This window comes from Apteryx mantelli, chromosome 30 (genome assembly GCF_036417845.1).
Source record: "Apteryx mantelli isolate bAptMan1 chromosome 30, bAptMan1.hap1, whole genome shotgun sequence".
NCBI lineage: Eukaryota > Metazoa > Chordata > Aves > Apterygiformes > Apterygidae > Apteryx > Apteryx mantelli.
Window position 1 is genome coordinate 670,052 of NC_090007.1, and position 24,240 is coordinate 694,291.

A 24,240-nucleotide genomic window follows, 5' to 3' on the forward strand; every position below is an offset into this window, starting at 1 on the left:
CAAAACTCTTCAAAGCCGAACAGAAAACATGTGTTTACAGGATGGAAACGTACTGCCTGGGGCTTGCCGTGAGACCACGGTTGGGTCAGGGTCCTGACCCTTGTCCGGAGCAGAGATTTGGGGATGCTGCTGGGCCGGTGTGTTCCTGCGAGCCCTTGGGCTTCTTCCCCAGGTAAAAAAGGGCAGATGCTTGGATTTACCTTCCCTTGCAAACTTGGGGGGGGCGTTTAGCAAAAAGCCCCTTGGTTTTCGTCAATTGGAAAGAAATAGCAAGCTGCAAAATGTTATTTCTGACTAGAGCTAGGGATCTTCCCCGTGAGTCAGTCGTTGCTGCAGGAGAAGTGATACCACCACCGAGCCATCCCCTCCGGCAGCGGGTTTCCGCAAGGGGCCTGGGGGAGCTGGTGTTCACGACCGCAGGAGGGTCCATTTACTTTCTTTAAAATATTGATTAGGGCTTTATTACATTAGCGAGCCGAGTGGATGAGCTTCCCCTCCCCAAACGTCTCTCTGTCCTTGTCAGCCTCCGCGATGCAGCTGCGACGCAGGGGTCGAGCAGATAAAACGGCAGCGTCCGCGTCGGCCCGGGGGCCCCCCGGAGCCGAGGAGCTTGTGCTGCGGGAGGAGGGCGACGGCCGCGTCTGGCCAGCCCGGCGGGACGATAAGGGGTGCGAAGAGGGGGGGGGGACACGGGGGCAGCGGCGTGGAGGGGACGCGGCCGCAAGAAGGGGCGGTGGGCTTTGCTCCGTGCCCTAACGGGCGCCAGGAGCATGCAAGGAAGCGTCCCGCTGCCCGGCAGGGGTTTAATTCCAAATGGATAAGTTGTCTTTAAAAGGCAGTGGGTCAGCTCCTGCATGGCCGCAATCGGGAGCCGGGGAGACGCGCTCGGAGCTGCGTTCCCGGCCCCCACGCTCCCCGTTCTGCGGGAGACGGGCCGTGTCTGGCCCCCGCGACTGCCTCCGAGGAAAGGCTCGTTTCTCTCTCGCCGCTTCCTCTGCAGCGCCCGCCTCATTGGAGGGGTTTCTTGCAAGGAATCCAGCCCCGTAATCGGCTCACGGCTCTAAGTGAGCGTTCCTGGAGCCGTAATCCCGCGCAGATCCCCGGGCGGGGGTCAGGGACTTCTCCTCAGCCAGAGCTGCTTAGCCACAGAGTGGCTCCGTTCCAGCCGGCCTGATGCTTCGTTAGCCTGCTTAGGCTTCCCTTCTCCTCGTTAGCGATGCCTGATTGCTTTCATTCCGGGAAGGTTAAAGGAGGCAGCGTGCGGCCGTCAGCAGAGGGTGGGTGGCTGGTGCTGAGCACCCCGTGTCCTGGCCTGTTGTATCCGCCGCCTCGGATCCCGTCCAGAAGAGGGTTGTTGTCCTCCTCTGGCTCCCGGTTCGATGGCCAGCTTCTGCTGGAGGGACCTGCCGGTTCCCCCGGGGTTTTGCCGGGGCCGTGCGTGCGCACTGGGGACAGTGTTCAGGGCAGTGAGCAAAGCAGCTCGTCCCAAAGAGCCCTATAAGCGAGCAGGTAGGGGAAGAGGAGATGTTTTCCATCCTGCCTCTTGCTAAACTGAGCTGGAAGATCGGGACAGAGCTGGGCATCGCCCCCGGTGCCGTGGGCGCTGGTGCAGTGCCGTACCACGACCGATTTTGCTCTGTTCCTGCGTGAAACATCTTCCAGGCACCCCAAGGCTCTGCCTGGGCTGGGAGAGCCGGGCTGGCTTCTGAGTCAGGCGTTATCTCCTGCCTCCCCGCCTGGCTCTTACGCACTGGCGTTCCCACCGCGCGCGGCGTGTGCCGGCTCCCGGCGTCGGCTTCCCAGGGGAGCTGCGCGGCCCCCGGAGCCGGCCACGTCAGACCCCGGCTGATTCACAGGGCTCTCGCGGATGCAGTCGCCTCTGTGGTCCGGCACAGCTGAACTAACAGGAATGAAGGTTTATTTAGAAAAAAAAAAAAAAAATTATGGAAAACAGCCCAAGTCCTTCGTCAGCAAAGCAAACAGCCCCGCGCAGAGCGGAGCAGTTGGGCAAGGGCGTAGCGTTGCTCCATCGCCCTATTTCTGGCCGTAACCGCACGAGAAATGGAAGCCTGGCTCTAAGCCTGGCCGGACGTGCTGCAATCGCCGCGCCGCGGGGAGCGGGGTGGCCGGGGAGGAAGGTGCCGGCTCTCCCGTGCATGCGCCTCCCTGATAAGGCACCTGCCGGCCGCCCCCGACACGTGCCGCCAGTGCGGTGCGGTGCAGCGCGGTGCCCGTGGCCGGGCACGGCAGCACCGCGGAGCCGGCGAGTGGGGGGCCGGCACGGAGGCGGCTCGGGGCCGCGTGCGGGAGCCCGGGGTCCGGTTCCTAGCTCAGCTACTGCCCTGCTCCGTGACCTTTCGAATAAGTCACTTAATCTCTCTGCGCCTGGGTCGCTCGTCTGTAAAGCGGAGCTGATGATAATCCTGCCTTTGCGGGAGCTGCTTAGAGGCAGGGACTCTCCTCCGCGGGGCTGGGGGAGGCATGCCAAGCTCCTGCGTCGCTCCGAGGGGTGGAAGGGCCGCTGCGGGAGCCGGGCCGGCCGCCGGCCCTCGGGGAAGGGGCCGCCCCGTCCTCAGGGCCAGGGTTGCCCCGTGGCAGCCGCCTTCTGGAGCTGGCCCGGGCGCGGGGCAAGCGTGCGCAGGTGGCAGCCGGGAACACCTACGCCGGCTGCTGCCTTAAATCCTTTCAGCGCGCGGCTTAGCCTCCTGCCTCAGTTTCCCCATCTGTCCGCGAGTTTCCCTCCACCCGAGGGCATTGCACAGGCTTCATTTCTTTAAGGCTAAAAATAGCGTATGCATTTATAGGTTTATTTTTAAGTATCTGCAAAGCGCTGGCCCCTGCTCACGCCGCCTCCGGCGTGGAGGTGGGACGGGGCCGGACAGCGATTCTTGCTGAAGCAGAAGCGATCGCAGGGCCGCGTCACGCGGCCGGCGGCGCTCGGCAGCCCGCTCCGAGCCGCTGACTCAGAGCCGCCAGATGGGCGACGGAGCCGGGGCGGGCGCCCCTCCGCGCCGGCCGGCTCCCGCCTCCCTCCGCCTCCCGCCGCACCGTCCCGCGGTACTAGAAAGCAGCGAGGTTTCGCTGTGTGTCTGAAAAGATTTGCGGTGATCGTTCCCAGGGTTGACGGCCCACAGCTGGCTGCCTGTCAAAACCATCTGCGGCTGCTGGACGTCTTCCAGCTATCGAGCTCTCGGTGGCGGGGGGCTCGGGGGGCGCGCGGGGCCGGGGGATTCCCCCGCGCGGGCCGCCCTCGCCGGGGCCGCGCAGCCCGCCCGGGCAGCCGTCCCGCTGACCGTGGCGCGAGGCCTCGCATTTCAGGAACGGATTTGCAATTACACAAATCCCCAGCCCTGCCGGGCTGAGAGTGGAAACGCTGGGTGACTCATCTGCTCTGGCTTGCGACGATCTCCTTTCGAACGACGGCGATCATTTACATATGGTGGAATTCAAACCCCGGCTCGCCTGCAACGGCTGATTCGGCCACCGCTTTGCCCCTTCTCGGCTCTTTCCGAGCAGGTGTTTCCTAGGTCCGCGCCCTTCCCTCCCCTGCTGCACGCTGCTTCCTTGCTCGGTTTCCACCTGAAATGCATTCTTGCCTGCAGGGTTCAAACTGGTTTTAATCCCAGAAAAAAAAAACTGCAGCGAAGGCTGCCTGAATATCTGGGTGGGCTTGGCCGCGCTCGGAGAGGAGCCGCCCCGGCAGCAGGGGCTCGCCGGTGGCAGGGAATTGCCGGCACGCCTCGCGCCCACGGCGCCAGCCGGAGCGCCCGGGCTGGGGGCAGCTCATCCCTTGTGGCCTCGGTTTCCCCGGCGAGGGGACGTGGCGAGCTCGGCGCCTCCAGCTTGCACGCGAGCGAGCCGGGCTTGCGCTGCGGAGCTGCCCGGGGGGGGGAGGACGGGCTGCGCGTGAGCAGTATGCGAATTGGGTCCCTGGGTGTTGCTCTCCTCGCCGAGCTTTCTCAATACTTACTGACTCCACTGAATTAATATTTGCACAAGGTCAGGTGTGATAGAGAGCATGTGTCAAGGGCATGCACAAACACATACGTGGCAAATGTCTGGAGAGAGCCGTCCTGCTGCTGCTGGAGGCTGACTTCCAAATGACCTTTCCTGGCTTGGAGTCCTGGGTTTAGAAAAGAGCAGCTGCCCCCAAAACCCAGCGCTCCCCGAAGAGCGAGCGGGCAGAGCTGGGGCTGGACCTGCCTCCCCCGTGCCTTAAGGGGGAACGATAGGAATTGGTCGATTTGGCCCTAACGTTGGAAGGGAGAGCGCGCTGCGCCCGCAGTGCCCCCCGAGGGGGGGGTGTTGGGGCCAAGCCGAGACCCAGCGCCTCGTCCCCCACCTCTCCCCCGCTGCTGGTCCTTCCTCTGCGGCACGGGCTGGGCTCCGCGTGCAAACCTGCCGGCAGGCTGCACGGTGCCGTGCGGCTCACGTTCAGACAATAAAACCTCACCATTTTTTTTTTTTTAGCCAGACCCCTGCAAGCTGCCGTGCAGCAGGTCTGTCTGAAATAGTCGTTTAAAATGCAATTGCAGCAAAATTCACTTCCTCCTTTGCAAAAAGGGGAAAAAAAGCAACAACTCAACCGTCCTTGAAGCAGGAGCTCGTCCTGGGCCTGGCTTTACGCTGCCCTCTCCGTTGGCTCCATTGCCACGTGTGGGCAGACGTTAAGCCGCATGGAGTCCGACTCCGTCGGAAGTGCTCCTCTTCCTCCCATGCCTTCCCTGCGAAGGACGGCAGGAGGGACCGGCTGTGGCCTGGCAGCCCAGGAAAGTCGGGAGGTAAAAGCGGGGTCTCTAGCGAGGCTTGAAGAGCAGCAGTGGCTGAGCCCCAGCGGGTGCCGAGGCGGTGCAGGGTCCCGGCTGTGCCGAGGTCCTGGCCGGAGCCGTTGCGCTCGGAGCCGCGGGGACCTTCTCGGGGGGACTGGGCGCATCTCCCGGGGCCTCAGCAGGGCCCCGGCTCTCCGGGGTCAGAAAGCACAATTCAGCTTTTTGTTAGGAGAAGAAAGCGGAGGGTGGGCGATCTGAAAGCAGGGTTTTCCCTTCTCTTGTCTGCTTTTTCTTCTCTCCCCGCCTCCCCGCCGCTTAAGCCGACAAAACCGGCTGAGCGGTTCTCGTCTCGGGGTGGGATCTCGCCCGGCACCGCGTGTTTCGGCTGCCAAAGACTCTGGGTGACTTTGGAGGGTTTGTCCTTTCGGCTCCGGTGAAACCAGCCGGCCGGCCAGCACCGCGCTCCGGGCCGGGCAGGATCGGCCCCGCCGCCGGTCCCCTGCCCGGCGCCTCCGTCCCTCCGCGGCGGAGGGGAGGACAGCTAACAAATCGCGGACAATCGGGGGGTCACGGAGGTTAAACGCTAACTAATTCGCCCATTGAATGTCTTCCTCGGCGTCGCAGTGACACCCGTATTGTCGGCGCTGACACCGGCCCGCGCCGACGCGGCCGTTCGGCGAGGTGCGCGTCCGCCGCGCGCCCGGGGCTCGTGCTTCCCCGCGGGCGCTGCGGCGGGCCGGTGCCGGCCGCGGGGCTGGGTGTTTTCGTTAGCAGGTCCCCAAGAAGGCGGCGTCGCCCCGTCCCTCGCTGCTGCGGCGCTTCCAGCGCTAGAGCCGTGGTGCCGGGCGCTGCGCGTCCCCCGGAGCAGGTACCGAGGGACCACGCTCTCGCCCATCTCCGGCTCCAGGATGCCCGAGCCGAGGGGCTGAGCGGGGCAAGGCTCCGCTCGCGTCTGCGCCCGGGGCCGGGGCTCCGAGCGGCTAATTCGGGAGCTGGAGGCTGCCGGCGGTTTCATGGGCTGCTTCTCCCTGACCCTTGCCCCGCCGTCCCGTGGGTGTTGGCGGGGCCGCGGCTCCGCTCAGGAATGCGGCACCGAGGGGGGACGGAGCCGCATTCCTCGCCCGGAGCCGCGCAGGCTCCGACGGATCGGGGCAGTGGCGGCCCTCCGGAAGCAGCCTCGCCTCCTGCACCGTGGAGCTGCCTTGGGCTTCGCTGGCTCCGGAGCCGTTGCCGGCTGGCGAAGGCGGAGGCGGCCTTCCTCGGACCACCCTCGGGAAGGGCTCTGCTCCCTCCCCGGTGCCGTGGCCAGGCTCTCCCCAGGTTCCCAGCCCAGCAGCTCAGGACCGATTCCCCTTCCTCAAGCTGTGCAAGGCGCTAACATCCCGTCCCCTCCAAGGGGGCAAACGTTCTCCGGGAGCCGGGGCGGGAATCGGGCCCCTGCCGCGGGAGGAGGCTGCGGCCCCGCCGGGGCGGGGAGCCTCCGCCGCTCGGCGCCGTGCTCAGCAGTCCGGGACGAGCCGCTGGGCGTTACCAGCTGCGGCTGAATCACGCCGGAGTCTTTCGCTGCGTTTCTTGATGATTTTTCCTCTTGGCAAGCGGACTCAGCGGTCCGGCCCAGCCCGGCAGCGGGGAGAGGGTGCCTCCGGGCCCCTGCCCTCGCCCCGGCACCCTGGGGGCAGGCGTCGGCATGCCGCTCCGGGAAGGCTTCGGCGTGCCGGCTGGGGCTGGACCCGGCTCTTCCTCGCGGACACTGGCGAGGCATCGCGGGCTTCCAGGTCCGCGAGGTGTGTCCGGGCCGGGCCCTGCTCAGGGCTCTGGCGAGAACAAAGGCTGAGACGATCCGATGGGGTAATTACCGCTTAGCAGCGCTCCGGCACCGCACGGAAGGATGCAATAGAAATTCCTCGCCGGGCCGCGGCTGGGCCCTTCGCCTGGTGCGAAAGAGGTGCCTGGGGTTTGTGAAACCTCCCGGCAGATGAATCCTGCAGGCTTTGTGTTGCCGTTTCTGCCGCACGGGAGAAGGGCGGATGAAGGGAGTTGTTCCCGACTGCTTGGGGTGCGCAAGGGCGGCTGGAAAACCCTAATCTGCCGTCTGCTCCTTTGCACTCGCTTGCTCTCTCGGCTGCTCGGGGTCTCCGATCCTCATCTCCTCTCTTATCCCTGGAAGCGGCGCTGGCCCTAGGCGCTGCGCGGTACCCGCCGGGGAACGCGGCCCCTGCAAAGCACCCGAACCCCCGGGCCCTCTCCGCTTAGGGCGGCAGAGGGGAGGCACAGCCGCGTCCTCCCCGACGCCTCGAGAGGAGGCCCTAGACGTGCAGATCGGAGGCCTCGGTCGGCAGCGTTCGCACAAGCCCAGCCTTCCCGGAGCGGCGAACGTGCAGCCGGCGCAGTCGCGGATGAGATAGCGAGGGGCGAGCAAGAGCCTCGTATTTGGACGCCACGGGACAGCAGAGCCGGGCTCCATTAGGTGTTTCGGTAGGTGTTTAGTAGGTGTTTACAGGGAAACGCGAGCCCTCCCTGTGCGTGACCGAGGCTGTGGAACTTGTTGCCACAGGAAGTCGGTTGCGGCCAGGAATTTAGCAGGATTTAGCAGCGTTGCTGCTGACGAGCACGTCCTGAGCGGACGCCTCGGCGGCTCCTCCAGCGCGGCGGCCTGGCTCCGGGAGCGGGATGCGGCCGCAGCGTCCCTCTGGATTTTTACCGCTGCTGGTGAAAGCGCAGTTGGTTCGCGGTACCCGAAGCGCATTCGGGGCTGTTTGGGGGGAATGGCTGCAAACAGAGGAGGGGGGTTATTCCGGGGGCATCCCCAGGAGCTCCCGCGCAGGACCCCGAGCCCCGGAGCTGCTTCCCAGCTGCGCGAGTGAGCGGCACCTGCGCGGGGGTCTCTGCTTGCCAGGTGGAGCCGCCGGCCGGGAGGCGGCCGACCCGCGCGGGGGACAATGCTGGGAACCGGAGGGAACAATGGAGCCGACGGGAAGCGCGGCACCGATGACCCCGCAAACCTCTCCCAGCCGGCTCACCCCGGCTCCCCTCTCCGGAAAGGGGCCCCGGCCCTCCTCGGGAACGGGGAGCCTCGCGCCGCCCCGGCCCTCTGCCCCGGGCTCCGGCTCTCGCGCCGCTGCCCGTGGGGCGCGGGCGGTTTCGGCGGCTCCCCCGGCCCGGCACCCTCGCTGCCCTCCCCGCCGCCGCCGCCACCGCCGCCTGAGCTCACATGATAAGAATCCCGCAGGGCCGGTCAGTGGACTCCATCTGACACGTCCGCCTACAAGGGAGCAACAAAAGGAGACATGCCCTTTTTACACACGGGTGAGGCTCCCTTTAGTCCCGTCTTGCGCTCGTTAGCGAGTTCGTAAGGGGCCCGACCCCCCCCACCTCCCCCCCGCTTTGCCCCTCGGCCGCCTCTTGGCTTCGTTTAACCCGTGCTTTTGGGGAGGGGGCGCAGCTCCCCTCCGAGGGCGTCCCGCGGGTGTCTGCAGGGGATTGGGAGCGGGTGCCCGGGGCCGTCGTCCCCGCAGCCCGAAGGCGACGCGTCCCTAAGCCGGGTGCTCCGGCGCCTGGTCTGCCCCGCGGGATCGGGGCCGGGGGAGGCTCCCTTCGCCCTTCCCATTCAGATGCCTCAGATGGGTGAATAAGACTTGATTTTGTGGGAAACCACGTTTGAACATCAACTGAAACACTTTATTTCAGGACTTGTAACCAACCACTCTGGTTTTTACAAATTACTTTCTTTTTCTGCAGAAATGTCTTCCCCCCCCCGCCCCGAATCCGGGCGCTACGTGTGAGCCGCGCGAGGAGAAATGGCAGGGCCGCGACGCGTTGGCAGGGCGTTTGCAGGCAGCGAGGCGGTGGCAGTTTTGCATGGCGACCTTGGGGGTTTTGAGGGGGTTAGAAGGCGGGTTTTCCTCTAGGAAGAGCCGCGTGGTTCGGAAAGCGTCGGCGCAGGCACGGGTGCGCGCGTGTGCGTTGAAAACGCAGCTCGCTTGTTTATTCTTCATTAAATAACTTTTTAGCGTATGCAGTTCCTCCTCCCCTGCTTCACCCCCTCCATTGCCGGTGGAGGACAAAGAGAGACGTGTTCCCTGAGGAGAAGCCTCTTAGGAAGCAAGAAAGAAAGAAAGAAAGAAAAAGAGCAATCCCGCCGGCCCGCCGGCCCCGCTCAAATAAATCAGAGAGGATTCGTAGCTGCCTCCCGCCCGCTGCTGCTGCTTCGGCCTGGTGCTGGCTGCTTTTCTCGGGTGGGTTCTCAGCTGCTCTCAGAAAGCTCCTGCGTCTGGTTGCACTGTGTTTTTTTCCCTAAATGCAGAAATTCTGACCTTTTCAGACTCCTGAAAGACGTAAACTGTAGCCTTGCTGGCGCAGCTCAAGAGCTTTACCGCTCATGGGGTGTTTCTCCTCGCAGCCCGGCTCGCGGCTCGCATGCTCCAAACACAGGCTGCAAAAAGGAAGGAGGAAAGAAATGAGTTTCTGGCTCTCCTGATGACGGAAAAAAGACTTGCAAATGATTCCCTGGGGCTTGAAAACCTGGAACCGAGACATCCGGAGGGGTCGTTTGGTTTTTAACTCAGATGCGGGGACCCCGGCTCGTGCCGCTGGGTCTGGGACCGAAGCGTTTGCTGCTAACCGTGCTGGGACCCTGCGGTCTCGGCGTTCGCCTCTGCCAGACCAAGCCCAGCAAATTCTTTGCTCTCTTTTTTCAGGGGAGGGGATCTATATAAAGCCCTGGCAGGGCGGGTGTGAAGGCTCCTGCATGCGAGGCAGCAGCCGAGCGGTTTGATTAAAAGATTTGTCTGGCTCCGGCATAAACCCCTGAAGTTGCAGGGGCCGCGCTCCGGGAGCCTCATTAAATGGCAGCCTCCCGGTGTCGCTTTCCCCTCCCTGCCTTAATTGCTGGCTTTGCTTACACCTCGCAGGGTGGCTTTTAGCGGAGAAGAGGCTTCTTCCGCGGCCGAACGCGGGACGGGGGCGGCTCGTCCCCTCCCCCTGTATTTGCTGGGTTTATTATCTCGGTGCAACTCGGCAGACCCTCTCGGCACATACCGCGGGGAGGGCTGGGCCTGCCGGTGCTTTTGTGCGGACGACTTTCTCCAGCATTCCTGGCATTGCCGAGGCGGCCGCGTTCCGGCAAGCCCATTTAAAGCCAACGGAGTGGGATTTTCACGTAATCTGGTTTGAAACGTTAATCCGGTCATCCACACCGAAGGCCAGGCTGGGATCCTACCAGGGTGCTGCACGGGCGCGGGGTTAGCGTCTTCTGCCTGCGGCATGCCTAATTCCTCCTTCACTTAATTATATATCTATTGGAAACGGCCATCTGCCACCTGGTGCTGAGCGAGGCGCTGCTGGAAGGGTGGTGATGGGGCTGGGGAGAAGGAGAGTTTGCGCGAGGGCAGGGCGGGCTCGCACGCTAATCCGGGCAGCGGCTCGCAGCAGCGCTCGCGCTCGGGACCCAGCCGCGCCGGCAGCCGGCGCTCGCCTCCGGAGCGGACCCCTAACGGGAGCAGTCGATGGCTCCGTGGCATCCGCGCTGTGCCGCTGGGACAAATGCTGCGCTGGGAGCAGGGTTCCCAGGCGCTCGCCGCCTGCTCCCCGGAGCGCGAGGAGCCTCGGGACGAGGAGGGGGGAGGCCGCAAGGGCAGGCGGCGCCGGCACGGACCGTCCCGCGGGGTGCTGGGGAGCGGGACGGCTCCCGGGAACCCCGCGGCGCCGTAGTCCTCCGCGGCCGGCTAGGCGGCATTACCGGGAAGCAGCAGGACCAGCGGAGCGGCGTCCTGTCCCCGGAAGCGTGCCGCTGGCGCAGCGGCCGCCCTGCGCCCGAGGCCCATTCGGAGAGCGGCTGCGGTGGGAGCCGGCCGGGCCCTGCGCCCCTGCCCGGTGCTGCGCGGGCTCCCTCAAGCCCGGCTCTGCCCCTGCTCGTGCTCTTTTTTGGCACAGCGTCATTTTTCCTTGACCTCGGTCTCGGTCTCGGCCGTTCGGACCCAAGTTCCTGGGGACAAACTGGAGGCCGGTGTCCCCATTCGGACAGGATAGTCTCGGGGCAGCTGTTTTACAGATTAAGTTATTTCCACCTCCTTATAGCCTGCCTAATTACGAAATGTAAATCTATTGACTCAACTGCATAAACTGTGGCAGGGGTGTTTCCTCGTGGCTTACTGCCTGACAGCCTTTATTATCTCTGCACGGAGCCTTGCAGTCGGTAATTGCGTTTCCCTAATGAGAACCCGTGTTTTTTATTTAACAGGGTAATCGCGTCCAAGCGCGGCTTGCCCCGGAGTGCAGCGCAGCAAAATTGGCACGAACGGCGCTTCTGCACCTGCTGATTTCAGTCCGGTGGCGTCAGCAGAGGCGGGCTTGCGCCGCGCGCGCTGGCGGCGCCGTCGGTTTCGCAGGGTGCTGAAACGAGAGCAAATTTCGGTTCCTCAATTTTTATTTTAAGATCTGATATCTAAGCTTTCCTGCGATAAGCGCTGTTGGGTTTCATCGCCGGCAGCAGGGCAGGGGAGCTGCTGGGGGTGGCGGCGGTGGGGTTCGCTGCTCTCCCCAGCGCAGCCGTGGTGCCTGGGAACGGCGGCGAGGGGTCCTGGGCAAAAGCAGGATATCATCAATGCAAGGAAATCCTGTAAAGGCTTTGTGGAAGTCACTAATTTCTTTCCCTTTCCCTGCCTCCGCCGCTGGCCAGGCAGCCCCGTTCTGGCAGCGGGGGACGAGCAGGGACGGGCTCTGCGGATGCTGCTTAAAGACGCTTTCGGGGCAGCCTGGTGTCCCGTCGCAGCGCAGCCGGGAGCCGTCTCGGGGCCGGGGGGAGCCGCCTCGCCGGGGCCTCGGCGATGTCCCGTCTGCTCGGTGCGCTCCCCGCTCGCCCCTCCTCGAGGAGCGGCTCGCCTTTGCCTTCGCCGGCCGCGCTTCCCTGCGGAGCTCCCGCGGAGCTCTTTATTTTGCTAGAATTAGCAATATCTGCAGCCTAGCTGAGGATAACGGGGAGGCTCTTGGAGGAGGACAGCTTCTCCCAGCGGCGTGGGGCTGGCCGCCTGGGCTCCAGGCTCGGAGAGGAGCCGCGGCATGGAGCCCAGCTCGGCCACCCTGGCTCGCAGCGCCCGCGGGGCGGCGAGTGCTCGTGGGGGCGGCGTGCTCCCCGCAGCCGCCAAGTCCTGCGGAGCTGTCGAAATCCTGCTGGAAACCGCAAGTCGCAGCTTGCGAAACATGCCTGCAGCGCGCCGGGAGGGCAGGGGCCGGGCGGGGGAGCCCGGCGCGGGCGCACGCAGCCCACGGGCGCTGCGGAGCACCTCGCCTCCGCCGGGGCTCGGGGAGCGGCAGCGGCAGGCAGTGCCGCTTCCAGGGGGAAACCCCTCCGTGGGGTCCCAGTCCCCCAAAGGCGCTGCACTGCGGGGAGGAACCCTGGGGCCAGGACAGCCGCCGACTTCCCGAGTGCCCAAAGTGACCGGTGGCACCGAGACGCACGTGCGCGCGGGTCTGCATCCGCCTTCCTCCGAGCATCCGGCCCAGGCCGCGTTTAAGTGCCCAGAAATCCCCTTTGACGCTTCATCCCCGAGCGTCCAGGTGAGCGCGGCTGGCCCTGCCGCCCGGGCGCCGGCTCGCTCGCTCGGTGGACTTTGGCACGGCCGACGGCTGGGCTCCTTGGCTCGCGGGTCGGTCAGCGCTTTCCGCCCTCGGGAAGCGATGAGGATCAAAGGTGTATTTAACGATCGGCGCGCGGCCGGCAACCGGCCCGCCGCCGCGCTCCTGCTAATCCCCCGCAGCTGAGCAGATGCACGTTTTCCTCAGCTGGCGGCTGACTTTCTTTCATCCTCTTAAATTGGTACATTACCGTTTCCTTTGAAACCAAACGGGAGCAGGTGGAGGAGCGCCGCGCCGAAGGCCCTGCCGGCGGGAAATGCCCGGCGGTCCCAGCACGGAGCGCCCGGGGCAGGGGGATGCTCCCACCGTTCTCAGTGCAGCCCCGTGTGTGCTGAGCCCTCCCGGCCCCTCCGCCTTTGGTTATCCCGGTGCCGTTGCTGAGGGTTTGGAGAAGGCTTTCGGAGGTGATTTCCGAGCTGGATTTCTGCCGTGTTGGGTCCGTGGTCTCTGCACATGGGGGAAGAGCTGGGGAGAGCTTCCCTGGCAGCCGCGCGTGCACGAAATCAGGGCTGTCCTGCCCCGCAGAGCCGATGCGTCTGATCCGGAAGCGTTTGCGCTCCGTGGGTGATGCCGTTGGCTGTAGCCCGGTCTGGCCCAGAGGAGCCCAGAGGAGTTTTAGGGCAGTGAATGAATCGTTGCATTTGTCTCTGCCCAAAACGCAGAAATTAGCTTTCCGCTTCTAAGGATGCTTCCCCCAGCTGCCAGCAGTCTGCGGGGAGGCCCCGAGGAACTTTATTTAAGGGCTGCCTTTATAAAAATTGAATGAACCAACGTTTTAATAAATGGCTAATCAATTTTTAGAGCTCTGCAGGTTAATAGGTTGCTCGCGAGGCTGCCTGCTGCCTGCCTTGCCGGGGTCCGTCCGCAGGACGGCTGTGCCGCGGGTCCCGAGGTCGGGACGCGCCGGCGGTTAGCGCTGGACCGGGGCTCCCCAGCGCCAGGTAAGGCGCTCCCGGCCCCGGGCCGTGCTCCCGCGGCCCCGGGCCCGTCCTCGGCCCCGCGCGGGGGAACAAAGCGCCTATTCAGGGCTCTCGGCTCCCCGAGAACAAGCGCGCTCTGTGCGCGGTTTGATCATGTGTTATCTGACAGCCCGGCTGCCTGACCCCAGCCCCTCCGCTTTCTTCCAGCGACCTTCCTACCCGCGCGGGAGCGTTTCCGGCGCGCCAGGAGCCCGTGCTCGGGGAGCTCTCGCTTCACACTTCTCTTTCCTGCCACTTTTATTTTTTTGCAGCTCCCTTTTTCATCCCCCGCTCCGGTGCAGCAGAGCAGGAGGGTGATGTTTTTCCAGCCTTCCCCTCCCCTCTGCGAAGAGGCATTTTTCCCTCCCTGGATGTGTATTTAATCAGCTGGCTCGGCTGCAAAAAGCCTCCTGCCTTCTCATCCCACCTCCTCTCCACTCCTTTGTCTGAAATGCGGGAGAACAAGTGCTCGTGAGCCCGGAGCGAGCCGGGAGCTGCTTGGCGGCGGCGGCGGCGCCGCAGCCGTGCTGCACGTGGGGGGCTCGGGGCTGGTTTCGTGCTGTCGGAGCCCCGCGGGGACGCGGGTCCCCTCCGGTGCCGGGACGCGGCTCGGGGCTACCCGCCTGCCCCTGCCCCGGGGAGGGCAATTCCCGCGGGTTGGCGCCGGCGGCGCGGTCTCGGGTGGGTTTATCCTCCCGCTGCCGGCGCCGATAAGGCCGGGCTGTCGTCCCTGCTAGCGGGGGGATAAGGGGCCGTGGGGGCAATTAAAACGAGGGTTTAAAGCGAGCGGCCAGGTGCCGGTGGCGGAGCAAGGGGGTTCGCGGGCGCTGGGCTTTCCCCCGCGGGTCTGCGGGTTGGGGGGCCGATCCCGCGGGAGGCTCCCGGCACCCGCTGGCGGCGGGCCGCGGCAGCGCCGGCCGGGGAAGCCCTTTCTCCGCGTGCGGCTTTCAGAGCCGCTCGAGGAAACGGGGGAGGCTGGATTGGCGGAGGCCCAAGATCCCTCAGCCGGTCGGGAGCAGCCTGCGCGGCCGTGCCCGAGAGCCGCGGCGGTGCCCGCGCCGCCCCGCTCCCCGCACCGTGCGTCCTGCCTCCGGGCTCGCTCCCACCGCTGCTCAGCCCCGGGGACCGGAGGTGCCCGTGCAGCTGCCAGGACGGGACGAGCCGAGCCGCGGCACCAGGGCCAGCCGGGCTTCGGGGCGGCACAGGGGGCTGTGGCGGGGCCGGGTCGGCGGTAACGGCAGCTCCCGGGTGTTTGCTCAGGGCTGGGGCGCGCGGTCGCGGGGTTTCCAGGGGAACCGCGGGTTTATGGCTTTCCTGTAGCGCCCTTCCCCTGCTATCGGCTCAGCCTCATTGATCCCTTTGATCGGCCGCCGGCGGGTGAGGAATTGCAAGCAGCGGAGGGGTCCCTGCGCGGGGCGCCTCGGGCGGACGCGCTCCGGCCCCGGCTCTTGCCGGCCCGCGGCTCCGCGTGCCGCTCCGTGCCGCACCGGGCAGGCCCGCGGGACGAGCCGCCGTCGGGGCCGGCGTATCGGTTACCCGGTTAACGTGCTAATCTGCCGAAGCGCGGCCCGTGGCCCCGCGGTACGTGCCTGTTGAGTTACGTGTTAATATTTATAGCCCCCTCTCGGCAGCCCCGCGGCCTCAGCTCCGCTGGCAGTTGTTCAAAATTGTCATTGAGAAAAGCGAGGGCCGCTGCTTGGCATGGGGGAGCCAGCGAAGGCGGGCGAGGGGGCTCCGTCGTCCCTTCCCGGGGAGGGAGGGAGAGCGGAGCGGCTCCAGCTCGGCGCTGGGAGGGAGGAAAAGGCGGCTCGGCGGCAGCTGGATTTGCACCTCCCCAAAAGGGGGGAGAAGGCCCTTGTCCTCAAAGTCCTCTCGTCCCCTGCTCACGGTCCTGAGCGCTGCGCCGGGGCAAGAGCAGGAGCTGGTTCCCCTTCCCGGCGTGCCTGGCCCGTGCCGCGGCGCTCGACAGCTCTTTAGCCAGACGCTTTCCTTGGTCAACGCTCAGGGAGAGGGATTATTCCCCAGACCACCTCCACCAGGCAAAAATCGTGCTGGGATACGGCTTTCAAAACTTGGGGAGAGGCACAGCTTGCAGGAGCGTGCATGTGCGTCTGTATAATTTGCTCTCCAGGCCAGCAAATCTCGCTGCCATAAATCAGGGCTGGAATGTGTTCGGCTGTCAAACACTGGGTGGGGTCCCAAGACAAAAGCTGGCCCGAGCATAAATGGACGCTTGAGGAACGTCTGTGTTGGAAGCCCTGCATAGATCTTCCTGTCCTGGCTTAGAAAAACATTTCCCGGTTGTGTATTGCTAAGGCTCTCTGCGTGGTGCAATACTGCACCAGCTTCATTAATCTTGTCGGGTTTACTCCAGGCATCGTGCCTTGGGCAGCGGGAAGCAGCCTGCGAGGGAGGCTTGGAAGGGAAATGCTTTTGCAGGAGGAGAGGTTGCCAGCTCTACGGTCTCCTCCCGACAGACACGAAACCTCGCCGGCGGGGGCAGCCTGCTTTCAGCACCAGCCTCCTAAGCCAGATTTGTAGGTTTTCAAAATGGGAGCGAGTTGTGAAAGGTGGAGCTTGCCCGGAGCCAGGGCCGCGGGAGGCGCGCGGGACGGACCGCAGCGCGCCGCAGCGCAGAGGCATCCTGCGAGGGAAGCCCTCCGGAGAGCAGCCCGCCCGCGTCCTCAGCATCCGCGCAAACCCGCCGGCGTGGAGCAGCGCCAGGCTCTCCCCTCCGCTCTGCGGGGGGAGGCTTTTAATGCCAGCCTGTTCCGTGGGCTGGGTGAAATCAAAGCGTGATAAAAGACGGGGTCGCGGGGACCGGGTTTCGCTCCTACAGGTTGCCAGCGGGAGAGGAACCAGCAGCACGACGGGACGCGTCGGAACAGGTCCGGCGACGGCCGGCGGTCGTAGGCTTGCGTGCCCGCGGAGTCACGGGAGGGAGACGCAGCTCACGTTCCTTTCCGTCTTGTCACAGCGATGATTCTCCGGGGCCGTATCCCCAGGCGCCCGCCTTCGGGCGAGCCAAGGCCAGAAAGGCGGTCTGTGGCGTACGAGCGTGCCAACAGCCCGGCGTCGGCTTGCTTAAGGCGCGCGGTAGGTGCGGAGGCTCTCAGGAGGAGGGAGCGTGCCGACGCATCGCTCCGTTCTGTGCCAAGAGCGTGGCGGATGCTAAAAATAAACTGGGAATCCGCGTGCTCCGGGAGGAGCTGAGGGCTTATTGCGGGGTTTGCAGTGTCGGAGCCGCTCCTTGCCTGCGCGTGAGGTTGGTGGCAGCGCGGTGACTTGGGGCGCTGGAGCTCTGGGGCCGGGGTCCGAGCAGGGCAAACGCCTCCAGTCCCCCTTCCCCAAGAGGCGCTCTCCTGGCGCTGCCGGCAAGGGACACGCAATGTTAACAGCGAGCCGGTGCTCTGCCACCCACGCTCTGCCCCGAGGGCCTCTGCGCACCTCGTGCCACCTCCCTCCGTGCCAAAGCACTTGTCGGAGTAGCAGTTAAACTGGGGGCTGAGAGCCTTGCGCGCATGCGTAGACCTTCCCCTTCCCACCCCTTGCGTGCCGTCCGGAGGGCTCAGTCTGCGGGGCAGGTTGTGCAGCGGCGACTTCTGCCCTTTGGCAGAGGGGTTTCCTAAACTGCGAGTTCCTCCAGGTCCCTGAGTGCCCCGTTACCTGCGGAGCAGCCGTGAGCAGGGCGTCTTTGGAAGGACACGCGCTCCTGGAGCGGCTGGCGGCCTCGCGCAGCCCTTGCACCCGTAAGGGCCCGGCCACGGATCAGCCGTTCGGGGTGCTGCCCCCCACCCCGTCCCCGCGGCAGTCGGGTGCCCCCCCGAGCTCCTGCCCCGCGCTCGGGAGCTCGGCCGCGCGGGGCTCGCTGTGCCCGGCAGCTCCTTTCCAGTTAACCTTGCCGTTCGACGTGCGGCACAGCTGCAGGCCGTGACGCGCTCGCGGCCTATTCTTGGGGAGGAAATGTTGCTGCTCTTCATCTGAGCTATGTCAAGTGTGTGCCCCGAGAGCGCATTAATTACACCAAGTGGGTGTTGCTCCGCGGGTGCATCAGCTGTTCGGAGAGATCAGCTCTGCCAGCGAGCAGCGAGGCGTCAGTCACCTCCAGCGACGGCACGGCCAAGGGCGGCTTCCAAAGCTCCGCGGCCGTGATATCTTTCACCGCCTTTCCAACGAGGGGTGATCTGGTCGGGGAGTGCGTGATCTGGCCTGGTTCCTGCCGCTCGCTCAAAGTCTGCAGCGTTTCTTCTCGTCTTGCAGCAAAGCGCGTGTTAAGGATCGAGCTTTTTAAAAGCTTCCCTGTGCCACTTAGCACTCAGCTCCCTCCGAATCGGGTTTCCTGGGAATTTGGGCACCCGCCCCGGGGTGACCCTTCTTTTTGCCACCTGTGACCACATGCCACAATCTCCGCATGGCCATGAGCCTGCAGCGCGTGCGGCTTGGAGAGCTCAAAAGGCAAAGAGTCATAGGAGAGATTCGCAGGCAGGAGATCGCAGCGTCTTCCTGGGCCCCCGGCGATCCCTGGGGATCCCTTGGAAGCCCCTGCGAGCGGACTGCTTTGCCACCTCTTCCTCGTGCTTATATGGATCCCGTCATTGCCCTGAGAGAGCTGCTTGCAGCCCTCGGATGGATTTTGTTCTCCCAGTCCTCTGTGGCCGGGCGGCAGCCGGGGCAGAGGGATCGCGCACCTTGCTTTTGCTCCCGCAGGACGGTCCGGTGGGGCTGGAGGCTGCGCCTGCTCTCCCCGCACGCAGCCACGTGCTCCGGTCACGGGTGGGTGCCGGGCTGGCGCGGGGGCGGCGGAGGCGGACGAGCCCCACACCGCCTTCTCCTCCCGCCGTAGCCACCGCCCCGTGTTTCGTGAGCCACGTGGCTCGGGGCAGCAAGCGCAGCGCGCCAGGGATGCTGCTCCCGGGAAGGGGCCGCGCTTTGGAAACGCCGGCGGTGTTTCCCGGCTTTCAGCAGGCGGAGGGGAGGCCGCGGTTGCAGGCAGCCGGGCCGCCGTGCTCCCCCCTTCCCCTGCCAGCTCTGCCCCCCAGGCGGGCCCGGCGCCTGCGCGGCCTGGGGCCTCCCCTGATGCGCGACGTGCCGGTTCCCTGCTCGCTTGGCTTCCTCCAGCGCAGAGCTTGACCCTCCTGCGTGGGGCTCTGCGCCGCTGCCTGCGTGCTGCTGGGCTTTGGGAACGGAGGCTGGGGGCGGTGGGGCTTCTCTCCACCCTTCCACCCTGCTCCGCTGCGGACACATGAGCGATTTTCTTCTCTTCTCGTTTGTGTGCACAGTTGTACGAGCTGGACGGCGACCCCAAGAGGAAAGAATTCCTAGATGACCTCTTCAGCTTCATGCAAAAGCGAGGTGAGCTCGTGCGTGCCGTCGGCCTTTCTCTTCCCATGCTTCCTCAGCTGCGAGGCTGGGCTATTTAATCCCAGCTCCCAGGGCCACGGGTTTTATTTCCTCGCATATCATTATAACCTCAAGGTTAAAGCTCTGGCCAGACTAGTAGTTAATTTTTAACCTCTTTGCAAACTGGGGTCAAACCTGCTCCATTGGAATCGGTGCCATTAACTCAGCAGAGCAATTAAAGTCATTAAATTATTGCGCTGGCCCTGCTTTTTGTCCCTTTGAGTCTCATTTTATCAAAGTCTCAGGAACTCACTGCCCCTTCTCAGCAAGATTCGTCCCCTTCTGAACAGTTTTTGCCGGTTTATTTTACTTCCTCCTCCACGCTGTCCTTTCCCTCTATTTGTTGCAAAGGTGGCAAAATCCTGCACTATTTTTTTGCGTCTTTGCCTCTTCTGTTTGTCTCCCCACTTTTCAAATACGAAGGGACATAGCTCCATATCACAAACACCTCAGGAGAGGGGTTGATATGTTGCTGGAATGAATCCCTTTTCTTCATCCCAAAACTGCCAAGCACTCCCTGAGTTGAATCTGCAAATTCCAGTCACTCCTCCGCAGCCCTGACGTGTTTGCTGGACACCCCTTTGGTCTGCGCCAGCATCTAAGCAGGAGCTGCTCCATTAACAGCGCACAAGAGCCGTGGTTATGGCACGGCCACCCGGGCCACAACCTGCACTGGCACTGTGAAAAGCAGCTAGCGTTTTCTGCCTCTTTCCCTGCGAGGTCCAAACCAGCCACTCTTCAAAAATCATCTCCATTTTAAGGATTAATGGGGACATCCAAATCACTGGCCACGTTTGGAAAATGCTGGCCTGTGGTATCAAAAGGAGACTGTCAAATTAGTATCTGTATATAAGCATATACGCATACACGTATTTTCATTATTTTGTTGTAGGACCCCCTATGGGGGTCAGTCTGGTTGTATCCTGCTGCAATTCTTGTCCTGGTCTAAACCTGCCTCAAGCTTAGCTTCCCCAGCGGAGGATCTCCCCCAGGCAGAGACGCCTCTGAAAGGGCCTCGGGCCAAACGCCCGCTCTGCCAAACACCCGTGTAAGCTCTGGGAGCGTGACTCCTTGCGTGGTGTAGACGGGGGCAGCTCTGTGCCCTTGCTGGTTTGGACTGGTGCGGGCTCTGCGCTCTAGGTGAGTATTTTCGGTCCTGGGGTGGAGGTGGCTTTCGGGACAATGTCAGCAGGTGAGTTTGTGCCGCTCCGTGAGCAGCGCGGGAACCGCAGGGAAGGGCTGGGAATCGATGCGAAAGTCAAACACGCAAGAGAAGGCACCGTCCCATCCGGCCGGGAGAAGGGGCAGGAAATCTCCGCCGACAAGGCGAGGCTGGCGGAGCGCGGCGCGGCGTGAGGAGCGTGCAGCCCCGGTGCCGGAGCCGGACCGCGCGGAGCCGCGGGAGGTGCTGCCCTCTCCCGGTGCCGCTCCGAGGAGAGCGGCCGCGCTGGCACCGCGGCGCCTGGCGCTCCGCAGCACCGTGCCTTGGTGTCACTGCTGCGCGCAGCCCGAGGGCAGGCGGCAGCAGGCCAGCGTTTGGGGTGGGATCGGGCCGGTGGGGTAGAAAACGGCAGAGGAGCTCCTCTGCTAGGATATCCGGGAGGTCCCAAACATCCCAGGCAGGGGCATCTGCAGTTTTGCACAAGTTAGTAAGGAGGCGAAAAGGCAGCAGGCTCGGAGGTGCTTGCCGATTCGGCACCTTTGTTTAAGAGGCTAAAAAGTGAGGTGTTTATCTGAGCCAAGGGCCTGTTTTCTGCGTGGAAAACAGCCCTGGAAACGCTGATGCATCATTGCAGTGAGCCTTTTGTCAAAGAGGCATTTAGGAAAGCGCGTGTGTGTGCGCGCGCGGGTGGGGAGGAGGGGAGGAAAGAAGTGGGAAGGAGGAATAATTGGCCGGGCGTTCCCACGGGCTCGCTCCATCCCTCTGGGGTCCTTGCGGAGCCCCTGGCGTTTAAACAAACAACGCGGAGCGGCTAGGTAAAGCTCTCGCGAGCGAGGAGGGAAGGGAGAGGCCCCAGGGAAAGTGGAGTGAAGTAATCGCTGTCAGCATGTTTTCGAGGCAGGAAGAGCTGCGGTCCGTAGCCGGGCAGCTGGAAGTCGTGGGGGCTGTCGTCGCTGCCTGGAGCGCGGTGCGCGGGGAGCAGGGCCCCAGCGATGCGGTTTTGTGTCTCGGCCGAAATCTGGCCGGGGGGCGCCCGCCTTCGGCCGGGGAAGACCCCCGACGCGGGTGCCGTTGGTGAACCGCTTCCCATCTCTGGCTCTTGGGATTCGAGCTGCAGAGGGGGGGGATGGAGATCTTCCGTCTCGTTTTCTGTTGTTTGAGGTTATAAACCCACACACGCACGTGTGCCGCTCCTGGCACGACGGGACCCTCCTCTCCGCGGCCCTGAAGCGCTGCCGTAGTTATAAATAGCTGCTGTTGCTGGCTGCAGCTGACCACAGTTCGACAAACCACATTTGGCCCCATTTCGGTGACTGTGGCTGAAAACTCTGAGTTTCTTTTTTCTTCATGGGTAGAGCTGACGTTTAGCAAGAACTCAATGAAGGGGGGGGGGAGCGTTTTAAAGAAAAAGAAGGCAATAGTGGAAGAGAAGGAGAGAAATTGCCCTGTTGCCTCTGCTCCTCCTTTTGTGCGATATCTGACCTGGAAGCGTCCTGGGCTGCCTCTCTCCTGCCCCTGCCAGAGCTTTTCCCCTACACGAGGCGACTGAATCACGGACGGGGTTGCAGGAGCCGACGAACAGCCCGGCCCCGAGTGCTCCAGGCACGGCCTCTCCGCGCGTCGCCCTCCGTCCCCTTCCCGCCCACAGCCGTGTTCTGAGCTGCCTGCGTGCGTTGTGGCAGACGATTTACCCTTCAGGTCTCCCCCGGGGTCGGGAAGGGTTTCCAGCAACCGCCCGGGGTCGTTCTGCAGGCGGACGGCTCTCGCCGGCCTGCAGCAGCGGCCGGGGCCGGGGCTCGGCCCTGCTCCCTCTGGACCCTCGCGGCCGATCCCTCGCAGAGCGCGGCGGCGCTGCCTCGGTGCTCCCCGGACCGCGTCCGCCTCGTCCTGGTGCCAGCGGGACTCGGGCCGCCTTTTAGCTGCGCGTGGCCAGCCGGGGGCTCGGCAGCCTCTCGGACGGGATCTCGCTGGGGTGGCAAAGCACCAGCCCGACCCTGCTCTCTCCTCTCCCCCCCGCTCCGCAGGGACCCCCGTCAACCGGATCCCCATCATGGCCAAGCAGGTGCTGGACCTGTACATGCTCTACATGCTGGTGACGGAGAAGGGAGGCCTCGTGGAAGTGATCAACAAGAAGCTGTGGCGGGAGATCACCAAGGGGCTCAACCTGCCCACCTCCATCACCAGCGCTGCCTTCACGCTACGCACCCAGTGAGCGGCGGGCGGCTCGGCTCGGCACGGCGTTTTGGGGGGGGGGGGGGCGTCCGTCCGCTCCTCCGCGGGGTCGGCGGCGATGCCGGGAGGGACGCGCTGTGCCGGCTCACCGGGCCTTTCCGCCGGCAGGTACATGAAGTACCTGTACCCCTACGAATGTGAGAAGCGAGGGCTGAGCAACCCCAACGAGCTGCAGGCGGCCATCGACAGCAACCGGCGGGAGGGCCGCCGGCAGGGCTTCGGCAGCTCCCTCTTCACCTACTCGCCCGGCGGCACCCACAGCCTCCTCTCCTCCCCCAAGCTGCAGGTGCCGGCCCTGGGGCTGGCCTCGGCCACCAACGGCGGCTCCATCGCTCCCGTGCAGAAGATCAAGAAAGGTAACAGCCCCCGACGCGGTCCGGGCCGCGGCTGAGCCCCCTCCGAGCACAGGGAAGGGTTTGGGAAATCCCCCCAAACGGGCAGGGCTGAGCGTGGACGGCTTTCGTTTCGTGGCTCCTCGGGAACGCTCTTACTTTAGGGTTGTGGACCGGGCTCCAGTCGCCTCCCCGAGCTCGGTGGTTCACCCTCTCCCCCCTCAGAAAGAGCCCGGGGTGCCTCTCCGCGGGGGGAAACTGAGGCAGCGTGGCTCGTGCCGGGAGGAAGGGGAGGCCTAGCTCCAGTTACCCCGCTCCGATCCTTAGAGGGGGGAAGAGGAGTGGGGCAGCCCTTCCCGGTGTAGACACGAGTCCGGGGCGGGCCAAGGTGCGGGGTTTGTGCGCGGAAGAGAGGGATCCGGAGCCGGCGTGGCGGCACCCCGCCGTCCCAGCGCCGCCGTGCGACCAGCCTCGCCGCTCTGCCCCTACAGAAGAGGACTCGCCCATCCCCATCTCCATGCCCAGCCGGCTCCCCGTGTCGCTCGCCGGCCACCCCGTGGTCGCAGCCCAGGCTGCCGCAGTGCAGGTGGCCGCGGCCGCTCAAGCCGTGGCCCTGGAGCAGCTGAGAGAGAAGCTGGAGTCCGGGGAGCCCCCGGAGAAGAAGATGGCGCTGGTGACGGACGAGCAGCAGCGGCTGATGCAGCGGGCCCTGCAGCAGAACCTCCTGGCCATGACGGCCCAGCTGCCCATGAGCATCCGCATCAACAGCCAGGGCACCCGCTCGCCAGGTCAGTGCCTCGGCCCCGGGGACGTCACCGTCCCGCCGGGCAGCATCCCGGCCCCGGGGCAGCTCTGAGCGGTGGGAGCTGCGCCCGGGACCGTCGCGATCCCCCGTCCTGAGCCCGCAGGGTCTGCTCGGACGCCGGGGGCTGCAGCCGTGTCCGTGCACGGCGCTGCTGAGCCAGCTGACCTCTGGTGCGACGGGCTGGATTCGGACTGCCTAAACCTGGCCTGGCTGCTCCGCTGGGATCGCCCCGCTGCTCCCGTGCCTGCGTTCCCGGGACAAGCAAGATCCCAGCAGAGCAGTCCCCTGGGACTCCTCTGCCCCCTCCGGTCTGGTACACACCGGTGCGGGACCGGTTCCGAGATCCGCCAGCGCAGTCAGGAGCAAACCCGAGCGGCAGAAGCCCGAAGCTGCCGTTTTGCGGCAGCCCTGGGTCGGATTTTGCTCGGAGGCAGCGCGTGCCGGCCCACGCGGTCAGCGTTGCAGTCCAGCTCTTTCCAGGCTTCTCTTTCCTTTCTTTCCCCTCCCTCCTCTTTGCACCTTGGCACCCCGGGACGCTCGGCAGCTGCCGCGGCATGCCGTGCCGCGCGGGCAGAGGCCAGGCAGCGGCTCGCAGCCGGGCTCGCCCAGCCCTAGGGAAGTCGCCACCTTCTCCCAACGCCACCTCGGCCGCGCGGGCGAGCGGAACGGCCTGCGAGCGCGTCCCCCGGTCGCGTCCCCGCCGCCCCCCGCGGCTGGCAGACGTCCAGCCCAGGGCTCCGGCGCGCGTCGCTGCCCGCGCGAGGCCGCCCAGGGGCTCCATGGGGTTCGTGACATCTGCTCTTTCCCGCGGCAGAGAACCGCCAGGACTCCGCCATGAGCCTGACCAACAACGGCACGAATAGTATTAGCATGTCGGTCGAGATCAACGGTATCGTCTACACAGGTAAGGGCCGGCCGGCAGGGCTCGGGGCGTCCCCTCGCCCCTCTC

The 24,240-nt window shown here is 64.9% G+C and overlaps 1 protein-coding gene and 1 long non-coding RNA gene across 2 annotated transcripts in view; one reads left to right on the forward strand and one right to left on the reverse strand.

Moving 5' to 3' along the window:
- ARID3A (AT-rich interaction domain 3A) overlaps positions 1–24,240 on the forward strand; it is a 38,870-nt gene that overhangs the window by 10,420 nt on the left and 4,210 nt on the right. The window contains exons 3-7 of the mRNA XM_067312663.1: positions 18,640–18,712; positions 21,947–22,130; positions 22,263–22,510; positions 22,978–23,274; positions 24,106–24,195. Coding sequence (XP_067168764.1) covers positions 18,640–18,712; positions 21,947–22,130; positions 22,263–22,510; positions 22,978–23,274; positions 24,106–24,195 — 892 coding nt within the window. The remainder of the gene's footprint in view (positions 1–18,639; positions 18,713–21,946; positions 22,131–22,262; positions 22,511–22,977; positions 23,275–24,105; positions 24,196–24,240) is intronic.
- LOC136994536 (uncharacterized) lies at positions 8,426–9,408 on the reverse strand. Its single transcript, XR_010886593.1, has 2 exons — positions 9,291–9,408; positions 8,426–9,201 (listed from the first exon to the last, which is right to left on the reverse strand). It is a non-coding gene; the product is annotated as an uncharacterized lncRNA (long non-coding RNA).